Genomic DNA, 23,222 nt, shown 5'->3' with positions numbered 1-23,222 from the left:
TTCTGTAAGATATGTTCATTTCAGAGACAAGATGTTAGTCAAGACCATCCCGTACCACATGAGTTATCGACCCAACCCAATTTCTTTACAACAGAACGTCGGCGGTTTCATATAAAACAAGAGTCATATGTTGAAATGTGTAGGCATGGACAACTAGAGTCTGTCTTACAGACCCTGATACAAATATATATCAAATACAACCCATGCAAGTCTATAATGTTTGGCAAGTCTAGATTACTGCAGTACCAGAAAATGAAGAGAGTCTCTGGGCTCCCTTTTATTATATTTTTATTAACATAATTGAACAAATGTTTTTTTTCTGTACGATATGTTCTTTTCAGAGACTAGATGTTAGTCTAAGACAGCTAGACTAACGCTTAGTATCAGAAAAAATATACATGTGGTAGAAAGAAACAAGTTCATTTAAATTGAAAAGGAGCCTCAGTGAGATGGGAGATTCAGACCCGAACCTGTGGAAAATCTAGACTTGCTTTATTACAGGAGGGGATGGAGGGGGTTACGGGAGGAAAATAATATTGTTCAGGGAGTGTGAGACAGACTAGTAAGACAACTAATAGACAGGAAATCGTGGCACAGCTGTGATATGAACTTGCTCTTTCGATTACTTCGGGCAATCATTGTTTACATGTCTATGAGGACGTTCCTGTCTTTAAAGACCGAGAACGGTGGAATTTGCCTCCAATTGTTGCTAATAGTTTATGAAAATGTATATGACAGGGAGACGGGAGCTTTCCGATCTACTGATAAGGGCGCGAGGACTCGGATGGCTGGAATGACCTCTTTGTTAATAAACAGTCAGAGTGGGAACTAGACTTGCACAAGTCTCTAATTTAAAAACTATCAATTTAAGTCATAATTTCAAGATTATATAAATAATAAGAACAAGTTATCCCTCCAAGAGACTGGCGTCATTAGACTGTCCCGTATCTAGACTTTCCTATTACAACTATAAGGATGGAATTACTTACACACCTGGGCACACTTGCACAAAGCGATCTTAGCGCTAAGATGATTGTAACTCCCATCCTTTTACATAGGCTTACAATAGTTGTAGTGCTAAGATCGCTTTGTGCAAGTGGGCCCTGGACTTATCATTCGGTGCAGCCTTGGAGCTTCCATGCGCAAGCCTCGCTCCACGCTCTGTAGTTAGCCTTGCTCCAAGGCTCCATTGAATGATAAGTGCATGTGTGTATAGTAAGTTCTATCCTTATAATAGGCAAGTCTAGATAAAGGTTGGTTGGTTGGTTTGTTGTTTAACGCCGCACTCAGTAATATTCCAGCTATATGACGGCGGTCTGTAAATAATCGAGTCTGGACCATACAATCCACTGATTAATATCATGAGCATCGATCCACGCAATTGGGACATGTATCAACCAAGTCAGCGAGCCTGACCACCCGATCCCGTTAGTCGCCTTTTACGACAAGCATAGTCACCTTTTACGGCAAGCATGGGTTGCTGAAGACCTATTCTACCCCGGAATCTTCACGGGTCTCTAGATAAAGGGACAGCCTAAGGACGCAAGTCTTTTATAGGGACAACTTGTTCTTATTATTAATATAATCTTCCGTGACGTCATTGTATTGTTTAAACGCTCCATTATTTTTCAGGAATGGCGAGTTGATTGTCAAGTATAGATTATCTTGAATCAACATTTCAATTAATTTGCACTTGGAATTGAAGGAACTATTTTTTAAATATTTCGACAAGTGAATGATTTCAAATTTTGTCGGAAAACATGTGTCGCCAGCGGGGTTCGAACCTGCATCGTCAGATTTGTGGACATGAGATTGTCGACCACAGCTACGGCGACACCTGAAGGTATGGTGTGACATTAACTATATAAAAAAACATATATATCCTTGCTCTGGGCTCGATATTTCCTATAATCCTGTCAGCATGTGTATTTACAATGTGCAAGCGATTGATAAATTATTCGTCTTGGTCCCCACGAAATCATGAAGAGCCATGCATTGTAAATATCAGCTCGCGACGGAGCTTAGTGCACGTGCAACGGCGACAGAGAACGCATTCCTCGTGCATCACCGCAAGGGCGTCTCACACGGTATAAACACAGTCTACAAAGAATCCAAGTTTATTTTTCAAAATATTTCCACTAGAGAAAATATTTTGTCAAACTGTAAAAGTAGGAAAGCGTTTTAAGTGGTCGAATATCCTCTACATAGTGTTTAATAATGTATAGCAGTTACATTATTACAGTTACACTATTACAGGTACATTATTACACTATTACAGTTACATTATTACACTATTACAGGTACATTACACTATAACAGAAACAGTATTACACTATTACAGGTTACCGTACATTATTACACTATTACAGAAACATTATTACACTATTACAGAAACATTATTACACTATTACAGGTACATTATTACACTATTACAGTTACATTATTACACTATTACAGGTACATTATAACATTATTACAGCTACAGTATTACATTATTACAGTTACATTATTACATGTTCATTATTACACGATTACAGGTACATTATTACACTATTACAGTTACATTGTAACATCATTACACTTACATTATCAACCAGTGAAGATTCCGGGGTAGAATAGGTCTTCAGCAACCCATACTTGCTGTTAAAGGTGACTATGCATGTCGTAAAAGGCGACTAACGGGATCGGGTGGTCAGGCTCGCTGACTTGGTTGATGCATGTCATCGATCCCAATTGCGTGGATCGATGCTCATGATATTAATCAGTGGATTGTCTGGTCCAGACACGATTATTTACAGACCGCCGTCATATAGCTGGAATATTGCTGAGTGCAGCGTAAAACAACCAACCGACCAACCAACCAACTTACATTATTACACTATTACAGGTGCATTATTACACCATCACAGGTACATTATTACACTATTACAGTTACATTATTACACTATTACAGGTATATTACAACATCATTACAGTTGCAGGATTACATTATTACAGTTACATTATTACACTATTACATGTTCATTATTACACTATTACAGTTACATTGTAACATTATTACACTATTAAAGGTGCATTATTACACTATTACAGGTACATTATTACACTATTCAAGTTACATTATAACATTATTACAGTTACAGTATTACACTATTACAGGTACATTATTGCAGTTACATTATTACATTATTAAAATTACATAATTACAGTTACATTATTACCTTATTAGTTACGTTGTTACAGGTACATTATTACACTATTGCAGTAACGTCATTACAGTTACATTATAACATTATTACAGTTATATTATTACACTATTACAGCTACATTATTACACTAATACATTATTCCAGTTACATTATTACACTATTACAGTTAAATTATCACGTTATTAAGGTACATTATTACAGTTACATTACTACATTATTACAGTTATATTATAACATTATTACAGTGACATTACTACATTATTACAGTCATATTATTACAGTGGCGTGTCAGTTTCATATGGGAGGATGGCGGGTCCAACGTGACGAAGGTCGCATTCACTGGTTATAACCAAGGGAGTAGTCGTTTAATTAACACGTTACGGAAAGCCACGAGAACGGGTAAAAATTTGACGATCACAATCTGGATTCGACCAGCGGATGCCGACGTGTAAGGGAGCGGGGTTATATTTTGAACAATAACAATAAACATACATCTTCAAGCCATGATAAGATAATAAGATAAGATAAGATAATATTTATTGCAGAAACGTTCCATTACGGGACAGATGCAATTTTAAAAGACAAGACATTATGATTTATATATACATATATACAGACATACATAATTTACATTCCTGTAGACACATACAGAAACAAAATAATCAATATTACATATTTTTATACATAAAATGTCAACGGTTGATTATGAAAGGGTATTTATTGTTTGAAATTATAGATGTGGAAACAAATGCAGTTGATATTGACTGCTTCATTATTTGATAGGATGTATTGAAATAATTTGTCTTCATGACTGTGAACATTTACATTTACATTTTGTCTGGATAGTTTTTCAAAGAGTATATTTCTTTCTCGAGTGTGTTTAATGCAGTGAAGTAAGTAATGTTTTTCGTTATCAATGATTGAACATGTAGAGCATAGCCTCTGATGTAGTGGGGTTGGTGGCTTTGTGTGTCTTCCAAGTTCAATATTTAATTTATGGTTACTTAATCTTAGTTTAGAAAAGTGGACTCGATATTTTTTTACTTTACAGTGACTGAGATAGGGTTCTCATTTTATTTCATTTTTAACTATCCTATATGTCCTAAGTTTGTTTCCTGTGCCTCTTGTTGTATTTACATCTTGAAGAGATTCCTTGAAGAGGGAGTTGAATTTAGATTTGATTGATGATGCATCGTATAACTCCTGTGCAAATGTGTGGTATGTGTTTAGCATGTTTAACGTGCATCAGTGAGTATATGTTACGATATCATTAGTTTTAGCAGGGCAAGGGTAATCTTTAAATCGTGGAATGTGTCACAGGAACGCTGAAGCAGGACGATGTGAAGCAGAGCAATGGGGGTCTCAGTCTCCTGGTTTATTGGTCTCTGACCGCATTGTAACCGCGAGGTCAGGCCTGTTAGCGCCTGTACTAACACTTTGACAACTTGTAGACACGGGGACATTTTTTATCTAAATTGAACATATACCCATCAGCAAGCATGAACATTCCAGTCCCAAACAGGAAGATGGCGACCACGTACAGTGGAGGAGTGCCGGGCTGTGACCTTGGACAATGCGACCCCCGCACGTTGCGCCTCATACAAACCTGTCAGGCTCTGGTCTGGCTCTTGTCTTGAAGTGTGTGATGGTGACATACAGCTAAACTGTAAGTCTTTACGTGAGTCAGTGAGTGAGTAGGTGGGTGAATGCTTGACATCGAAGCAGACCGAGGTGGCCAATATTCCGGCATACATCTGGGTATTTGGGGGACGTATTCATAAACATTCTCAGAATTGTCTTCAGATTTCAGAATACTCTTCATTCGCGAAAATGATTCGTAACTTTTGGTATTTCACAGACTTTTCTCAGACTTAAGACCTCTTTAGCACTCTAAGAATGTTTATTAAAACCGCCCCTGGGAACGAACTCTTCTCTGTATTTATAATTGCATCTGTCCCGTAATGGAACGTTTCTGCAATAAATATTATCTTATCTTATCTTATCTACATGTAACAACCACAAATGGAGATCTGTCGGACATCCAACGCTCACTCACAGGAAATATATCTGTCAGGGAATTACACTGTGAATGAAAATAATATCTAGTATCTCTATATATAATGTACATTATGTATATCTACCTCTCATGTCTATGATAATATTTATTCCAAATGTAGATAGTTTGTACCCTGCCCTACGAGGGTGTTCTGTACAATAAATATTCTTGACTCTTGATTCTTCTCAGGGTTGTTGTTTTTTCCAAGTTGCAACCCCACCCCACGCCCTCCCCAACCGACACGCGCGCGAAGATCGCAGACAGTTTGCATAATGCGGGAGATACACATGGTCAGATTCATGTTTATTCACTCCCAGACACATAAACAAAACCCAAATATGCAGGGCGATATCAGCTGCTTCCTCTGTGACAGGTCCGGCAGTTACTGCGGTCAGCAATTGTATAACAGTTGTTTTATTGCATCGTCAGCACCTCCCCCGTGACACACGTGCTTTTTATCATGATGAGAACCAGTGCGTGTCGGATCAGTGGACGGCGTCTGGAACTACGTAACAGAACAGCATCAGCATCGTCGGTGATACAAACAAGTTTACCACAATCAGCATTTCTACATACAGTAAACTACGGTTATAACGAACTCAAATGGACCACTATTTTCAGTTCGTTATAATATATTATAGTTCGTTATAAGCATATGTACAACATATATAGAGAAAATGGACGGTACCAAGAAACAGTTCGTTATATCCGTCGGTTCGTTGTAAGCGTGATCGTTATAAACGTAGTTTACTGTATATGACGAGATGACGGCATGCCATGGAATATTTTATATCATTTCTGTTTCATCCTTGCTTACAGCTCAAAATATTTCAATAATATATCTCCATAGGTGCTTATAAAATCTCTAAACATCTGGCTGGACAATAACAGCTTACATGTTTGTTTGTTTGTTTGATTAACGCCGCATTGAGCAATATCCAAACTATACGACGGGTCCAGTCGTCTAAGGCGCCGCGATTCGCTGTGCAGAGTTTCGGCGCTTGGGCACGCCAGACACCTATGATTGTAGGTTCGAATCCCGGTTCGCCCCAATTATGTTTCTAGGTTTGTCAGCACCATACCCGTGCTCGTGGGTTTCACCGAAGTGGTAAACGTCTGAGACCTGCATCACTTCGGGCTTTCCACCCACATAAAGCTGACACGCCGCGAAATAACTGGAATACTGTTAAAAGCGGCGTTAAACCAAACTCACTCACTCACTCGTGGACACCGGGACACCAATGACAGATCAACATATAAAATGCGCATGTGTCAGGTAGGACCAAAGACACTCGCGTGGAATTCTTAGGGGATAGTGATATCCCTCACTTTCACCACCGCACAAATATTCCACCCAATCATGCATGCTCGCAATATTTTCCTGTTTTATTCAACATATCTTTCCTTTGCGTTACTAGACACAGTTGCATAATCCCCCCCCCCCCCCCCCCCCCCCCCCCCATGCATGCACGCCCGCAATACTTGTCTTTATCAGTATTACCCCTCCGCCCTCTCCAATGATGTCACTGGTGACACAAGCTATGGATCGAAACGTTAGGTACGACCCCCCCCCCCCCCCCCCCCCCCCCCACACACACACACACACCCTCCCCACCCCCTTCCGTTCCCCCCTTTAGTATTCAAAGCAAGCGTTGACACAGAGTATACAAACAGTATACACAGAGAATATACATAATCATAATATATGCAGATATTAACGCACGCCTCTTTTGTATAGAAGCTGAGTGTATATTTGTATTGAAATCCCCACTTCATGCAAGATAGTTAAAACAAATGAAGCTGCTGTACATGAAATCTGCTAAAATACATGGATTGTCGGAAGAAAAGGTGCAAGAAAAAGAGTTACCGAAAATTGTAATTGTATCGATAAATGCATAAATTATTGTAAACATTTTTGCACAATACCCTTCTCAACTAATTTCCCCCGATTTTGTGGAATAGAGCTGGCTAGCGCTGACTAAGCTTGCTTTTGTATACATATCTAGATCGTTTTTGTTTTTTTCATAAAATAAATATATTCCACAGTCAGGGTACAGGACTACCGCCATCCCATCGTGTGGCGAACCATCGAATTGTTTCAGATTGAAAATGAAACCATCGCCACCGTCTAACACAAGATGTCATCGGCAGTCCTTCTGTGAAGAGGGTGAAGAGGAAGTTAGTCCGTCTTCAAAAACCTTTAGGAATTTGCGCCTGGACATCTCTGAAGGCCGAAAATCTGTTGTTGAATTTCTGCAAGGAGTTGGTTGTAATATCAGACTCCACAAGCAACATTCAACTATGAATTAAATACGGTGTTATGTATATAAAATATTGTGTATCAAATAAAATTCCAAGAATGCCATAAATAATTTGAGTTTTAAAACTTTTGTCCTGTATATTATTTTCCTACCCAAATCTATAATATTTTTGTGTAACCTATTTTCCTGTAACTTTCTTCAGATTACCAATACATAATGCAGATTACTGCCAATGTAAAATGTAATTCACTTTGGCAATTTACAAAATTCCTAAATATTTCAGTCGTTTAAAAAATTGATTGAAAATTGTCTATATATTTGACATGTTGGCTAAATAATATTAAGAAATTGAAAAGGGCTTAAAAACACCACAAAAGACTAATTATGTTAGGACGAGAAGCCAAAACAAATATAAAATATACATAAAATTCAACATCAAAATGTTTGGAATTCGTTATCATTATAACATAGTTTGTTCATTTAATTTGAAAAAGGACTGATATATTTAGGCTTTTTGTAAACCTAAATGAAAATGTCAGTCATTTAACACATTGACAGTAACAAACACGTTTTAACAAATCTTGGAGCACGTCGCTTGTGAGGTAATAAACTAAGGGACAAAAGAAGCATACCGAGATTGTTTTTGTGTGCAAATGAAAATTGAATGAACAACGTTGCCAAATTTGACTATATGTCTATTTAAACATCACTCATTCCTGCAACAGTTTGTAAAAAGTAATCTGTGGGTGGGTAATTTTGCGTAAAAATAAATTGTTTCAATGAAGCGTGGGGTAAGAAATTAACTTGCAACCACATGACCCCTAGCATGTTTGAAATGTTGTAAATTTGTGGCAACATTCCCAACAACTCTTGGAAACTAACAAAGAAATACGGAACACTTACACATATAGCGATACATTCTCGAACATACCGAGAGACTTTATATATTTTGTTTTGTTAAAACGAAATGCAGGAGTGAGTGAGTGAGTTTTAACGCCGCTTTTAACAGTATTCCAGTTATATCACAGCGTGTCAGCTAAATGTGGGAGGAAAGCCCGAAGTGATGCAGGTCTCAGACGTTTACCACTTCGGTGAAACCCACGAGCACGGGTTGGTGCTGACAAACCTAGAAACATAATCGGGGCGAACCGGGATTCGAACCCACAATCATAGATTTCTGGCGTGTCCAGGGGACGCAGCTCTGCACAGCGAATCGCGGCGCTTTAGATGACTGGGCCACCCGTGCCCCCGAATGAACGAATGAATGAATGAATGAATGAATGTCAGTTTTGTTTATAATTATTTTCATGACACATCTGACACAAGAGACTCTCCCTGTGAGAGCATGTTGAAAGATCGGAGCTGCTTGTTTAGAGTCATGCTTGTAAAACAGTAAGAGGCTGAAGACGGGAAGTCCCTCATCCCAGCCACTGATAATCCAATTTGATTGACACTTACAATGTGTTTATACAGCAAAATTGCTCTTGACTGTCTGTTTACGAGACTTGCTCCGATGTGTCCAGCTCGTGTCTAGTTTGTGTCCAATCCTGTTATTTATGGGGCTTAGTTATCTCGTATCTGCTCCCATCACCCCTCGGTTGTGAGAATCACCGGGGTGTCTGACACCAGGAATCCTGGATGCGGTAAACGTTGTCATCAGAACGTCACACCTTGCGCTGCAAGTCAAGGCCATTGGGGTTGGGGAGTCGGGGACTGGGAATAATCTGTTTAGGAGGGGGAGAGGGAAAGGTGGGCGGGGTTGAGGTCGTAGGTGGGGACGGGGGACGGGGGGATTGGTGGCAGATGGGGGTCTGGATTCAGAAAAAAATGAATGTAAAATTATTATGCTTTCAATAAAAGCCATATATGTTCTTTGTGACAGTCTTAACTCGTATATGAAAGATGCTGACCATATACATTATAGAATATTATAACACATTAGTATATAAACACAAGAAAAAAAAAATATATATCTGGAAACAGTTCAAAAGCATAATTAAAACAGACACACACTGACCTATTATAATTATAACATCGGTACAACTATTTGAACTTATTTGTGTGTACATATCTGTAAAAAGTAGAACAAACATGTAAATAACAAATCCTGTATGACAAACAGCCGCGTTTATTACATATATTGTGACAAGCACAATTCCGCTTTCTGTGTTACGGGGCGGGTACGGATATCGTTCAAGACACAACAAGATTTCACATATTCGGCCAAAAGTTGGGACATAGAAAACCTCCCTTACTATAGCTGAATTTAGATCTATTTTCTTAGCCAATTTTGAAACCCAACAAGACCATAGGGCAAGAGACCCATAAGTGTTGCCTGCCCGTCTTCAAAGTTACCTGCCCGCATTCAGACATTATAAATATTGAAAAATCTCGAATACTAATAAATATATCGCATCGTGATTCAGTTGAAATAATGCAAACAATTACTTGAGAATATGTGAGGAGTTATAATAAAACTGAATATGTTATAGTCTTAAAATTATCTGGCAGGTGGAAAAAATTTCATGCAGCCCAACAGAAAAGTTACCATCCACGGGCAGGCGGGCAAGCAGTTATTTCGAACACTGTTCTTAGCTGGTGCTGATCTAATTGGATATCAATCATATGAATTCTGTTATTATTTTTTTCATCACGCAGAGCCAAAATAACAGTTTTAGTACATGTTATCGTCGTCTTACAAATAGTATAAGACCTAGCTATGCTTGTGTCGGAAAAGAGAAGATAATTTGAAATATTTTTACACACAAACCAGAGCGTGGTGTTCTTACATTACATTGTTAAATACATAATCTATTTCCAATAACTTTTGATTTTTAAAACTAATAAATGAATTCCATTATCTGTGAGAATTGTTAATCTTTGCTGCATGAGAATCAAACGCACAGATTCCGCGCCAAAGGCATCCGCAACTGATATTCCGGGTGCGATGCAAAAATGGAATAGTCCACATTATGCCAAATCATGAAAACACAAGACTGGTCATGTTAGTTTGATAAAACAAACTTTTAAGCAGTTATTTGATATGCACATGTGTAAGGTTTAACTTACACACCACTTTTCAACGTTCGACATAGAATAGATATCCAAAATAAGTGACAGGTGACACTCCCCATCGCACGCTCCCTACCGTCTAAATGGACTGGTCCAAGGTTATATTCAAAGCCTCTTCGAAAAGACTTGCGTATCTCACGAACAACCGAGTGACATCATATGAAATAAAGGTGAGAGCGTTGTAGGTGTGAATGGTCCAGCCGTTGAAGTTTGTCTGTGTGCCGAATGTCTTAATTGCTGTTGTCACTGATACAACACCAGTTGTGACAGATCAAAGTAAACTTCAATGAAACTTCAAACTCGGCATGCTTCCATAGGCTACCCTGACATGTTGACAGCATTTGTGTTTGGAACATTTGCAGTCAAGACTGAATTGCCCCGTTCCAAAAATAATGTCATTGATCTATTGCAGACGACAGAAGAGGGAAGGTCTAATTTGGTTAGCTTACACGATTGTTCAGGCTGCTGTTGCCTTATATCTTGAGCTCACAGAGTCGTTTGTCAGAAATGTTAGGTTCCTAAAGACCTCCGACTACCTGACATATTGTTACACGTCGTCATCTTTATGACTGATATTTAGGGTCCGACAGTTTTTGGAATTGTAGAGGATTGTCAGGGCTACACAAGGTCACTAAAGTAGAGAAAGAGGTACACGTTGTTTTCCCCCAAATCTCGTGATATTACGCTTTACCGTATAAACATGGGGAAAGACTTTGGGCGGTAGATCTATATTCCCTACGACTAGTCAGAGATGAGATTTAATTGAATATGACCAATGGTATCTATCCGTGTTGAATATTTTGTTCTAAGGCTATTTGTATCATGTTGATGGATATGACTACTCAGCAGTGGCAGTTTCAGGTTGGTACTGTATATTTTGGGCGATGAACAGATCACTTTTTGTCTGCACAGAAAACATTTTATTTTGCCCATGCGTTGAGTTTGGGCCAGTTATAAAATCTTGTCTTTTTTTCACGCCTTTTTTTCAAAACTGAATGAGATTCAGAAGGATTTTTATTAATCTGTGTATGACTCCTGGCATTGCAGGAATTATGTGTATTTTCCATAAGTTAATCAGGTTTATGTTATTATGAGGCCATGAGAACTTATACCAGACCCATATGTTTCAGAATTATGACTAAAATTGCAAACTGCATAATCCTATGTGATATGATATGATATTGGTTTCAGATTGCCATGGGGGACATATTCTTTCGCCAGGATGTGGAGAAACTCCTGTACAACAAGTTTGTGGTCATCATTGGTGACTCAAGTAAGTGTCACCACCCACTTCAGTGTTAGAAATTGGCACTAGTCCTACAGTCCCTGCCAAACTGCCCAGTAGCTAAGGTATCATAAGGACTGGTAGAAATATGCCATTTTTAAGGGTTTTGCTATGTTATCATTTTGAGGACAAGTGGACTGAAACTGTTAGTTTCTGACGCTGTACCTATGTAGTAGTAAGTGTTCCAAATATAGCATGAAAGTCGAGGGGTCATCGTCATAACCCTCTTGTTAATAGTTCAAAGATACTTTGGGCCTCTTTCAATTCATATTTCCTTTAGAGAAGACAAGAAGGATCTCAGGACCCAATTCAGGTGAAAGTCCCTGAACGAGGATGAATCTTAAACTCCTCTTCCTGAGGCAAGGGCGTTAACGGACTATTTAAGTCCAGTTTCGAACCTTGTCGAACAAGGCTAGAATCCTGGAGTTACATTTTAGCTGGATTATCAAGTCTATCCATACTCCAATCAAAATCGCTAACAAACAAGACATCCGGTTTGTAAACATCATGGATTTCAATGTGCAGATTTCGGTTGACTGCAGCATTTGCAAAGCATGTGTACTGTCAACGGGGTGTCAGCATTATATTTTGCACATCTTTACATGTTTTTAATCCAGAGGCTAAAGTGACTTGATGCACTTCGTGGGGTAAGACCTGTTTTATTACAACATAGATCTTGATCATGGATCAGATCATCTTGACTGGGCATTGCCATTTTGTTTGAACCAAATGCAAGTGATATGAGAGATGGAATCTGATTTGTCAGTAGGAGGGACATAGAAGGGACATAATTCATAAAAGCCACTGGTGGTGCTTCGATCGAACCATGAAATTCCAGCCTCGTTCTGCAAGCGTGAGAACTGCACTTTCATAGTCAGTAAATGCCCTTGTCTCGGGAAGATGTATTAAATCCAGCTTGACTGTAATGCCCATGCTAATTGTACCTCCAGTCCAGCGAGCTGTGTACAAGGATGTGGTGTTGCTGCTCCAGAAGAACAGATACTTGACTGATGGCAACCTCCGCAACAAGGTAACCACTGCAGTACCATACTTTACATACCCATTGGGGATGCTCGGTTAGAATGGCTCCCTATAGGACGGTTAGGACCCCATGCTGGTAGTATGAGGTGACTCAATGGATTGTCTGGTCTGACTCTGTGACTTGGGCAGATCCAGCATTTTTAAAAGGGAGGGTCTAAAATATCAAAAACATCCCACATATAATTTTTCAGCCTTGCAACATATTGCATTTGGTTTTCAAAAGGGTCAGGACCCACTAGACCCCCCCCCCCCCCCCCTGGAATCGCCTATGGCCATTGTTCCCAAATGGCATGGTCATTGCTCACAATATTGGATCACTGAATTGTCTGGTCCAGACTTGATTATTTAGAAGCTGCTTTTATACAGCTGGGATATTGCTTAGTGTGGCATTAAGTAACAAAGATACAAACAGTACAGTTAATCCAGTGTTCGAAACTAAGCATGGAAGTCAAGGGATCGTTATGACATCTAGGCCGGCTCAGATGCAAATAGTCTGCTGCAACCATGAGAGTAAAAATTCCAAATTTAATATTAAATTTTCCATTTCCTCATAATGTATGAAAATAATTAGGGTCAGCCTGAAAGTTAACCAAACATCATATAACTATAACAAACGACTGAAAGAAAAACACTATCATATGATTTTAAAGTGTGAGCAGTTGCTGTTTGTGCTACATAGTATTGTGGTATCTGTTATATACAGGTACAGGGGGCACGGGTGGCCCAGTCGTCTAAGGCAAGAGTTGCATCCCTTGGGCACGCCAGAAACCTATGATTGTGGGTTCGAATCCTGGTTCGCCCCGATTATGTTTCTAGGTTTGTCAGCACCATACCCGTGCTCATGGGTTTCACCCAAGTGGTAATCATCTGAGACCATCACTTTGTGCTTTCCTCCCACATTAAGCTGACACGCTGTGATATAACTGGAATACTGTTAAAAGCAGCGTTAAACCTTACTCACTCTATCTATCTATTTGTGGTACAAGATCTCCAGTGGGTCGTTAAAACCCGTCCCCTTATATAATTTCCATCATTATGTAGTTTACACCATCAGTTGTTTTATCGAATACTCTCATCAAAAGAAGAGAACCTGATTTTGAATGTGTTTCACATTGCTCCCGCATTTCGTTTTACCAAAACAAAATATATAGGGTCAACGTCTGAGACCTGCATCACTTCGTGCTTTCCTCCCACATTCAGCTGACACGCCGCGATATAACTGGAATACTGTTAAAAGCAGCGTTAAACCTTACTCACTCTATCTATCTATTTGTGGTACAACGAGATCTCCAGTGGGTCGTTAAAACCCGTCCCCTAATATAATTTCCGTCATTATGTAGTTTACACCATCAGTTGTTTTATCGAATACTCTCGTCAAAAGAAGAGAACCTGATTTTGAATGTATTTCACATTGCTCCCGCATTTCGTTTTACCAAAACAAAATATATAGGGTCAACGTCTGAGACCTGCATCACTTCGTGTTTTCCTCCCACATTAAGCTGACACGCCGCGATATAACTGGAATACTGTTAAAAGCCGCGTTAAACGCAACTCACTAACTCAAAATATACAGGTGCCAAAACTCTTGCTAGCAATTTTCTTTAAAGAAACTAATAAACTATGATGATTTATTAGAACAGGTTGTTCGATCTTATTGGTCCTGATGGTTCAATAATTGACAGGTAGTGATAATGTATAAGTGTCTATGATTGATTGTAGTGAGAAAAAATGCCACTTCTAAGTGTTTGTGCAGATGTTCTACCATTGAAAAGGAGGCATGGGTAGCCCAGGCGTCTAAGGCAAGCACCAGGCAGTGTACCAACAAGTACCATCTTTTAACGTCTATTGGTATGACGCGACTGGCGATCGAACCCCGCACCTTCTGCTTTCCGTGCGGACGCTCTACCACTAGACCACTGAGGCGGTCTATATTTGTAATATTCATTTTTCAAATGTATCATTTGCATTCAACTATATCACGTCACCCAAAACATATTCCCGTCAGAATCAGACATCAGTATCTGAAACCATGAGTAGCGCCCCTTGCAGTCGAGGCACAGTGACACGCTATCAGCTAAATCGCAGACCCTAATGAGGAATCTAGTCAGCGTGTTATCTTATTAGCTGAATTGTTCTGTAATTGTCCACGAAATACCATCTAATCACTGTGGTAATATTCACACTCTTAGATAATATGGGGGCACGGGCACAGGTGGCTTAGTCGTCTAAAGCGCTGCGATTCGCTGTGCAGAGTTGCGGCCCTTGGGCACGCCAGAAACCTAGGATTGTGGGTTCAAATCCCGGTTCACCCTGATTATGTTTCTAGGTTTGTCAGTACCATACCCATGCTCGTGGGTTTCACCGAAGTGATAAACGTCTGAGACCTGCATCACTTCGTGCTTTCCTCCCACATTGAGCTGACACGCCGTTGATATACCGTATTCGACGTAATAAGCGCCCAGGGCGCTCTCAAAATTAGATCTCCCACCGTGATATTGCTGGAATATTGCTAAAAGCGGCGTAAAACCAAACTCACTCACTCACTCAAAATTAGAAATAGGGGGATCTTATTAGAATATTATTTTGTCGGAAAAATAACAGAGTTGAAAGATAAATTTTGTGGTTTATGCTGACAGCCTGAAATGTTTATATACGAGAGATATATTTTTCCAGAATTTAATTGCCCATAATTAAGGGTGCGTATTATACGTGAATAAATAAGTATTGTGTACATTGATAAATCGGAAAGGGTGCTAATTGGGATTGTTCACGAGCCAATATATTAGCAAATATCGCCTTGGGCGCTTATTAGAGCGGGGCACTTATTACGTCGAATACGGTAACTGGAATACTGTTGGGTTAAACCCAATTCACTCACTCACTCTACCATTGAGAAGCAAGGGATAATAAATAGCAATAAAAGTTTACACAAGTGTTGCGAAACAAGCACAGCTTCATGAAGGAATAAAGTTTTGAAATGTAAAATGATAAAAGCAGCTACTTTGACATGAAATATCAACTGACCTCAAACATACCGATACTTATTTCTTCTTTGACAAGTTTTCCTGTTTTTTGCTTCTGACCTTTCACCTCTCACCTTGATGCAGGGTGAGATGACCTTTGAGAAGGATGAGCTGATCGAAGGAGGCAAGAAGGGCAAGATGTCTAATGGCACCAACTACCGTGAGGTGCGACAGTACCTGTCTGACTACAACCTCATCCGTTTCTACTTCGTCTGCCGCTGCTACAACGCTTACATGGAGAGCATCCTCGCCGACTTGAGTGATGAACCAAGGCCTGATGTTGTTATTCTCAACTCCTGTCTGTGGGATATCAGCAGGTATACCTTCTCAAACCGGGTCATACCAAAAGACGTTAAAAGATGGTACTTATTGTTACCCTGTCTGGCGCTCGGCATTAAGGGGCTAAAACAAGGACTGGTCTGCTCGGAGTTTGTATGCTGTGTCTGAGCGGGGTATTCATGTTAAACTGGGGCATAGTATCTCAGTGTGCTAGCACTATAAATTGGCATCAGTCCAGACTAGTATGTGCATGCACGCGTATATGAGTGCAATAATCTTGGACCTCATTTCATCTCACCTTTTGCAGCGTTAGAAATTGGCACTAGTCCTGTAGTTCTTACCAAACTGCCCAGTAGTAAAGGTATCCTAAGGACTAGTAGAAATTGACCCATTTTAAGGGTTTTGCTATATGTTATCATTATAAGGACTAGTGGTCTAAAACTGTTAGTTTCTAACCCTGCCTTTTGTAATGCGGGGAGATATAGTCAATGCCTCATCTGTCTGTCCATCTGTCCGTCATCATTTTGTTTCCGGAGCGTAGCTTGAAAACGATTCAATATTTTTCAATGGAAATTGTCAGATATATCAAACATATCATGAAGTAGTGCCTTTTGCTATTTATGGAGTTAAGGCATTTTTATTTTTCTCAATTTCCAATTTCCACAACTTGTACTTCGTCTCTAAAGGGGTGGATTTCATTCCGGAGGACAACTCAAAAAACATATTTATGTCTTTTAACAAAACTTGGCAGATATATCAAACAGATCCTGTAGTCGAGCCTTTTGATAATTGCTGATTTTTGGAATTTTTATTCTTCTCGATTTCCATGGAAACATTTTGGACTTAGTCTCAAAAGGGAGGGGAAGGTGTCTTTTCCAGAACACAACTTGAACTCCAAACTTGGTACATGTATTTACCAAGGTCTTAAGTGGTGCCTTTTGCTATTTAGGATTTTAATTCTTTTTTAATTGTTTCCTGTTTCCATGGCAACAAGTTTGACTTCGACTGTGTTCATTGTGGTGGGTTTGTCCAGACCACATCTCTAAAACTAATAGGTACTCTTTCTTGAAACTGCACACAAAAAGACCACATAGTGTCGGGTCGCATCGCATCGCACAGGATTGCTGTGTGTGACCCATTTGTTTAGGTGGTTACCATGGAGATGAAGGTATGTGTTAGGGTGAAATTTGTTTTGAAGCTGGAAACTTTTTTCATGGACATTTCCACACCTTGGTCGAAAATAGAAGGAAGAAATGCAAAGTGTGAGATACAATAAGTTTAATAATATACAATTAATTATATAATTTTCAATTTGTGATAAATAGGGGTTATTATACAAGTTTTGTTTAGGGATGGTAAGTATCCTGTTTTATGAATAAATATTGTTATTTGCGAGCCTTGTGTTATTTACCATCCCAAAACACTCAAGCATGAAAAGCTCTTTATCATATACTGTCATTCTTATATTTCATCAGGGGTGTTGGGGTAGCCTACTGGTTATAGCATTCACCTGTCACGCCGAAGAGTCAGGTTCAATTCCCAACATGGGTACAAAGTTTGAAGCCTATTTGTGGTGTCCCTGACAGTGATATTGCTGGAATATTGCGAAAAGCGGCGTAAAACCATACTCACTAAATTTTATCAACGAAACAAGTCTCTCTCAAACGGTACCTGAACATTTGCCAGTTTTCTTGGAATGTATACATTAATATATTATGTCACAATAAGGGATTAGTCAGTCAGAGACAACAGGCATTTTCAACTGAAACTTGGTTTCTAGACAGTAGCTTAATCAAAATATTGGCAAAGTATGTTTTGTAAAACACATAAATAGCCTTGTCAGTGGCAATCCATAGGTCCGAATGCTGGAGTATTTGCCCTTATCAAAGGGAAGCTACTCTAGTGTATGAGACATCAATCTTTTTTTAGTCTACCTGGTCATATTACGTTGTCATGAAGTTTAGAAGTGCAGCCAAATGGCCCACAAGCATAAAAATGAAACAAAGTAATATTTAGCTTATTTCGGCCCATCTTCCCGAGGCAAGGGTGTTAACTGACTACAAAAGTCCAGTTTCCACCCTTGCCCAATAGGCTGGAATTTCGAGACTCGATAGTAGCGCCATCAGTGGTTTTTTCGAGTTATGAGTCTTCTTTGTACGTTCTATTGACCAATCATAATCAACCTCTCATATCCCTTATATTTGCTGCAAACAAAATGGCAGTACCAAGTCAAGACGATCTGATTGATAATCAAGATCTGTATTGTAATAAAACAGGTCTTTCGTCGCGAAGTGCGTCAGATCATTTGAGAACCTTGATTAAAAACATGAAAAGATTTGGAATACATCTGTTGGCGCCCAATTGAGAGTACACATGCTTTGCAAATCCTGTAGTTGCCGGAAATCTACACGTTTAAATCCATGTTGTTTATGAACCGGATGTTCGTTGCACGATTTTCATTGGAGTATGCATAGACTCGTTAGTCCAGCCAAAATGTAACTCCGAAATTCCAGCTTAGTTCGGCAAGGGTGGAAACTGGACTTTTACAGACAGTTAACTCCCTTGCCTCAGGAAGATGCCTTTGGCCAAATCCAACCATATTAGATTCCGGGAAAAAGCACAAGCTGCAGAGGTTTCACAAGCACAAGTTTGGAAATTAATATGCGAACTGTGCTGTATTTTATTGCCAATTCTGCCTGCACTTGTTTAAGGCCTCAACTACGCCCAACTTAGATGATGACTTTCGATATCTTAAAGTATCATTTTCATGATAACAATATCTCTGGCCCCATGGGTCCCAGGGTAGAATGTGTCCTGCCGTCCGATAGCTGGAATATTGCTTTGTGCAGCATTATACAGCATTATACAGCATTATACAGCATTATACCGCATTATACAGCATTATACAGCATTATACAGCATTATACAGCATTATACAGCATTATACAGCATTATACCGCATTATACAGCATTATACAGCATTATACAGCATTATACAGCATTATACAGCGTTATACAACATTATACAGCATTATACAGCATTATACAACATTATACAGCATTATACAGCATTATACAACATTATACCGCATTATACAGCATTATACAGCATTATACAGCATTATACAGCATTATACAACATTATACCGCATTATACAGCATTATACAGCATTATACAGCATTATACAGCATTATACAACATTATACCGCATTATACAGCATTATACAGCATTATACAGCATTATACAGCATTATACAGCATTATACAACATTATACCGCATTATACAGCATTATACAGCATTATACAGCATTATACAGCATTATACAACATTATACCGCATTATACAGCATTATACAGCATTATACAGCATTATACAGCATTATACAACATTATACCGCATTATACAGCATTATACAGCATTATACAGCATTATACCGCATTATACAGCATTATACAGCATTATACAGCATTATACAGCGTTATACAACATTATACAGCATTATACAGCATTATACAACATTATACAGCATTATACAGCATTATACAGCATTATACAGCATTATACCGCATTATACAGCATTATACAGCATTATACAGCGTTATGCAACATTATACAGCATTATACAGCATTATACAACATTATACAGCATTATACAGCATTATACAGCATTATACAGCGTTATGCAACATTATACAGCATTATACAACATTATACAGCATTATACAGCATTATACAGCGTTATGCAACATTATACAGCATTATACAGCATTATACAACATTATACAGCATTATACAGCATTATACAACATTATACAGCATTATACAGCATTATACAGCATTATACAGCGTTATGCAACATTATACAGCGTTATGCAACATTATACAGCATTATACAGCATTATACAACATTATACAGCATTATACAGCATTATACAGCATTATACAGCGTTATGCAACATTATACAGCATTATACAGCATTATACAGCGTTATACAGCGTTATACAGCATTATACAGCATTATGCAGCATTATACAGCATTATACAGCATTATACAGCATTATGCAGCATTATACAGCATACAAGCGGACAATTATCTCAATTATGTCTTGATCCCTGATGGTCAATTCTGACTTGATAACCGAAAGACAAAGGCGATTCCAAATTTGTAATCACTGAAAGAAGTACTTGTCTGACCTTTTTCATTTGCATATTTATCCTTAAATTACCCCAACAGATTCTGATTTTATTTGTTACCTTTATCATGGTATTTGTTATACCTGTTATTTGATAACCATACTTTTTATTCTTTTTGTTATGAAATGCTAGATTTATCTGAAAATATGATCTCAGTGTTTTGAACTTGTAAAATAACACTTTGTGCCAGAATTACTATCAATCATCCTGATTGTAGTGAGCTCAGGGAGAAATGCCTAATGAAGAGAACATTTTGCTTTAGTTCAAATGACATGTGAACTGAAAAAGTTGATGTTTTCCCTGCGTAGAAATTGGCACTAGTCCTGTAGTCCTTGCCAAATGCCCAATAGTTAAGGTATCATAAGGATTAGTAGAAAGTTGCCCTTTTTAAAGGTTTTGCTACATGTTATCATGAAAAGGACTAGTGGACTAAAACTGTTAGTTTCTATGGCTGGTTTAACTCATAGGTTATCATGGGGTTTGACACACACACACACACACATTTAAATTTAAAGATTTTAGATTAAATTTAATCTAGGTGATAAAACCCCCCAAATACCTTCATGTTATTGAAATACTAGTGTTTATTGTCAAGACCTTCCCAGATTTCTAACTCATCATGATATCACAGCTGAACATGAAATTGGCATCAACGTCAGCTCAGGATATTCTCTTGAATAAATTCTTTTTTTGTGAATCTCCAGGTGGCAATGAGCTGTTCAGTGATTGTGAGCAGATATATGTTGTTAGTTAGTTCCTACATTTCTCTGTTGCAGGTATGGTGTGAGAGCAATCGATGAATACAAAGAGAACCTGAAGACCCTGTTCCGGCGGTTCAAGGAGGTGCTGCCTGCTGACTGTCTGGTCATCTGGAACACCACACTTCCCATTTCAAAGAATGCTAGGGGAGGTTTCATTATTCCTGAGATTGAATTCATGAACTCCACTCTGCGTTTGGACATCCTGGAAGCCAACTATTATGCAGCCAAGGTCGTGGTTGAAAACGACTTCGATGTCCTTGACCTGCATTACTTCCTGCGTTATCAGCTTCACCGTCGTGCCGATGATGGCATACACTGGGACATGACGGCTCACCGGCGTATGACCAACCTGCTGCTTACTCACATCTCGGATGCCTGGGGCTTTCTTCTCCCTGGTAACGTCCAGAAAAACCAGGAAAAGAACCCAGAGGTATTCCGATTTGGAAGTAACACCATTCCTTCCAGAGCTTTGAACAGGCAGGAACAAGGTCTTCGGTCCCAACGTCGCCCACTCAATCTTGACGTGAACCGTATGTTGAAGGACATCAACCCCATGAACATCAACCGCGGCACTCTGAACAGACAGATAATGGACACCAACAGGAAGCTGAGAAACGATTGTGGGTACAGCCGCAGCATGGAGGACAACAGCTATGCGACAGACCTTGGATCCAGGGACAACTTCCAGTGGCAGCCGTACAGCAACAACAACTTCGAACAAACGGCTCGGCATGTGGACTTCAACCGTTGTCGGTACCAACCTTACAATGGTGTACAGAGGCGCCGGATCAGGCGGCAGTGATTGGTGAAAGCACCAGACATTATGAGACATAATCACCACACATTATCAGACATTATCACCAAATAACATGTGATAACATGATTTGCATTTAACTCACAGAGCTCCAGATAAGCTTTTGGTGTTGTGGGTATTTTACCCATGCATTTTAAAATCATTGGGTATCAGTAATTCTATCTGCGTATTCAAATTTCTGTTACCCACTAGTTTTTACACATGTGGGTATTTAAGTTAAATATTTAAAAACACTATTCATCTAGTCCCTGCAAACTGGTGTCGTGGGGGTTCGAGAGCTTTATAGGACTCAAAAATACCACGATACTTCCACAAGAAAGTGTGATGGCAAATGATCATGATGTAACTGTCATCGTGGAGTTTGGCAAGGTTGACGGAATGCCCGTTTATAATTTCAAAATAAGTTGCTGGTTTGCTAATCGAATACACAGGGTTATTTCACAATATTTTGATGATACGCACAAGTTTTATTTTTGTAGCATATCTGTAATGTTCGTTGCATATTTGATATGCTTGGATTATATTTTACTGTGTATTTCTGCATTTCTGATGCGTATTTCACGCAGATACGCAGCTTATCTGGAGCTCTGAACTCAGGCTTTTGCATCTGGGGGAAGTCTGCTTGCCTGTTAGTGCCTTGGCTGTATATTGGGTTCATGAGATTCCTGCTGTCAAGATCAGGGGGGGATGTTGTTTTAGGGTTTCCTTAAGTTATAGTGCTAAATATAACTGAAAGTGTTCATGAAAAAGGTGGCAGTACAGTCTACAGTCTGGGATTTAAAAAATAATGTATGATTTACAGAAGTTTTTATGAACAGGTGGCATGGGTTGGTCAAAATATTGTGTGTGTGTGTTTGTATGACATTGTATGTGTTGATCAGGTAAACATGGTAGTGGATAAACCTGTGTTTATCTCTACCATTACAGGTGTTCAATTATCGCCGAGAAAGGCTTGTATTGAATGTGTTGTGTTTGCCTTTGCCTGAGATAACAGGTATACTATGCATTTGAACCGTTATTGTAACAAAATTGAGTTAACATGTTCTTGCATTTGTCCTTGAAACTTTTCTTATCCATCAAAATTAGAGTGGACAGGTAAATAAAAAAGTTTCATGGTTTAAAGGTAGCCTGTCACAAGTCTGTGAATATGTCAGGTTCTGCCTTCGTTAGAAAAAAAGATGAATTATTTTAAGAATTTTCATCAATAGTGAATTATTTCTTCA

General features: G+C 38.9%; 2 protein-coding genes across 4 annotated transcripts in view; both read left to right on the top strand.

Moving 5' to 3' along the window:
• Positions 1–23,222, top strand: part of LOC124124654 (neuropeptide-like protein 29) — a 234,840-nt gene that overhangs the window by 188,569 nt on the left and 23,049 nt on the right. The window lies entirely within an intron of this gene.
• Positions 10,666–22,207, top strand: LOC124124650 (PC-esterase domain-containing protein 1A-like). Of its 3 annotated transcripts, none has more exons than XM_046487872.2 (5): positions 10,666–10,768; positions 11,790–11,871; positions 12,834–12,913; positions 16,032–16,264; positions 21,201–22,207. In XM_046487872.2, the coding sequence occupies exons 1-5, from the start codon at positions 10,682–10,684 to the stop codon at positions 21,985–21,987; spliced, it is 1,269 nt and encodes a 422-aa protein (XP_046343828.1). In that variant the 5' UTR covers positions 10,666–10,681; the 3' UTR covers positions 21,988–22,207. The 3 variants fall into 3 exon arrangements, with proteins under 3 accessions (XP_046343828.1, XP_046343829.1, XP_046343827.1); XM_046487873.2 differs by lacking the exon at positions 10,666–10,768 and adding an exon at positions 10,786–10,874; XM_046487871.2 differs by lacking the exon at positions 10,666–10,768 and adding an exon at positions 10,912–11,037.

Source organism: Haliotis rufescens, unplaced genomic scaffold (genome assembly GCF_023055435.1).
Source record: "Haliotis rufescens isolate VD_foot unplaced genomic scaffold, xgHalRufe1.0.p SCAF_12, whole genome shotgun sequence".
NCBI classification, from domain to species: domain Eukaryota; kingdom Metazoa; phylum Mollusca; class Gastropoda; order Lepetellida; family Haliotidae; genus Haliotis; species Haliotis rufescens.
The sequence above is the reverse complement of the archived record's forward strand: the minus strand, read 5'-3'. Positions and strand labels throughout refer to the sequence as shown.

Excerpts from the sequence above, each read along its gene's own strand:
- LOC124124650 (XM_046487871.2), top strand. The coding sequence starts at position 10,927 with ATGTTGACAGCATTTGTGTTTGGAACATTTGCAGTCAAGACTGAATTG. Across the intron at positions 11,038-11,789 it reads AAGAGGGAAGGTCTAATTTG|ATTGCCATGGGGGACATATT; the intron begins GTTAGCTTACAC and ends TATTGGTTTCAG. Across the intron at positions 16,265-21,200 it reads TGTCTGTGGGATATCAGCAG|GTATGGTGTGAGAGCAATCG; the intron begins GTATACCTTCTC and ends TCTCTGTTGCAG.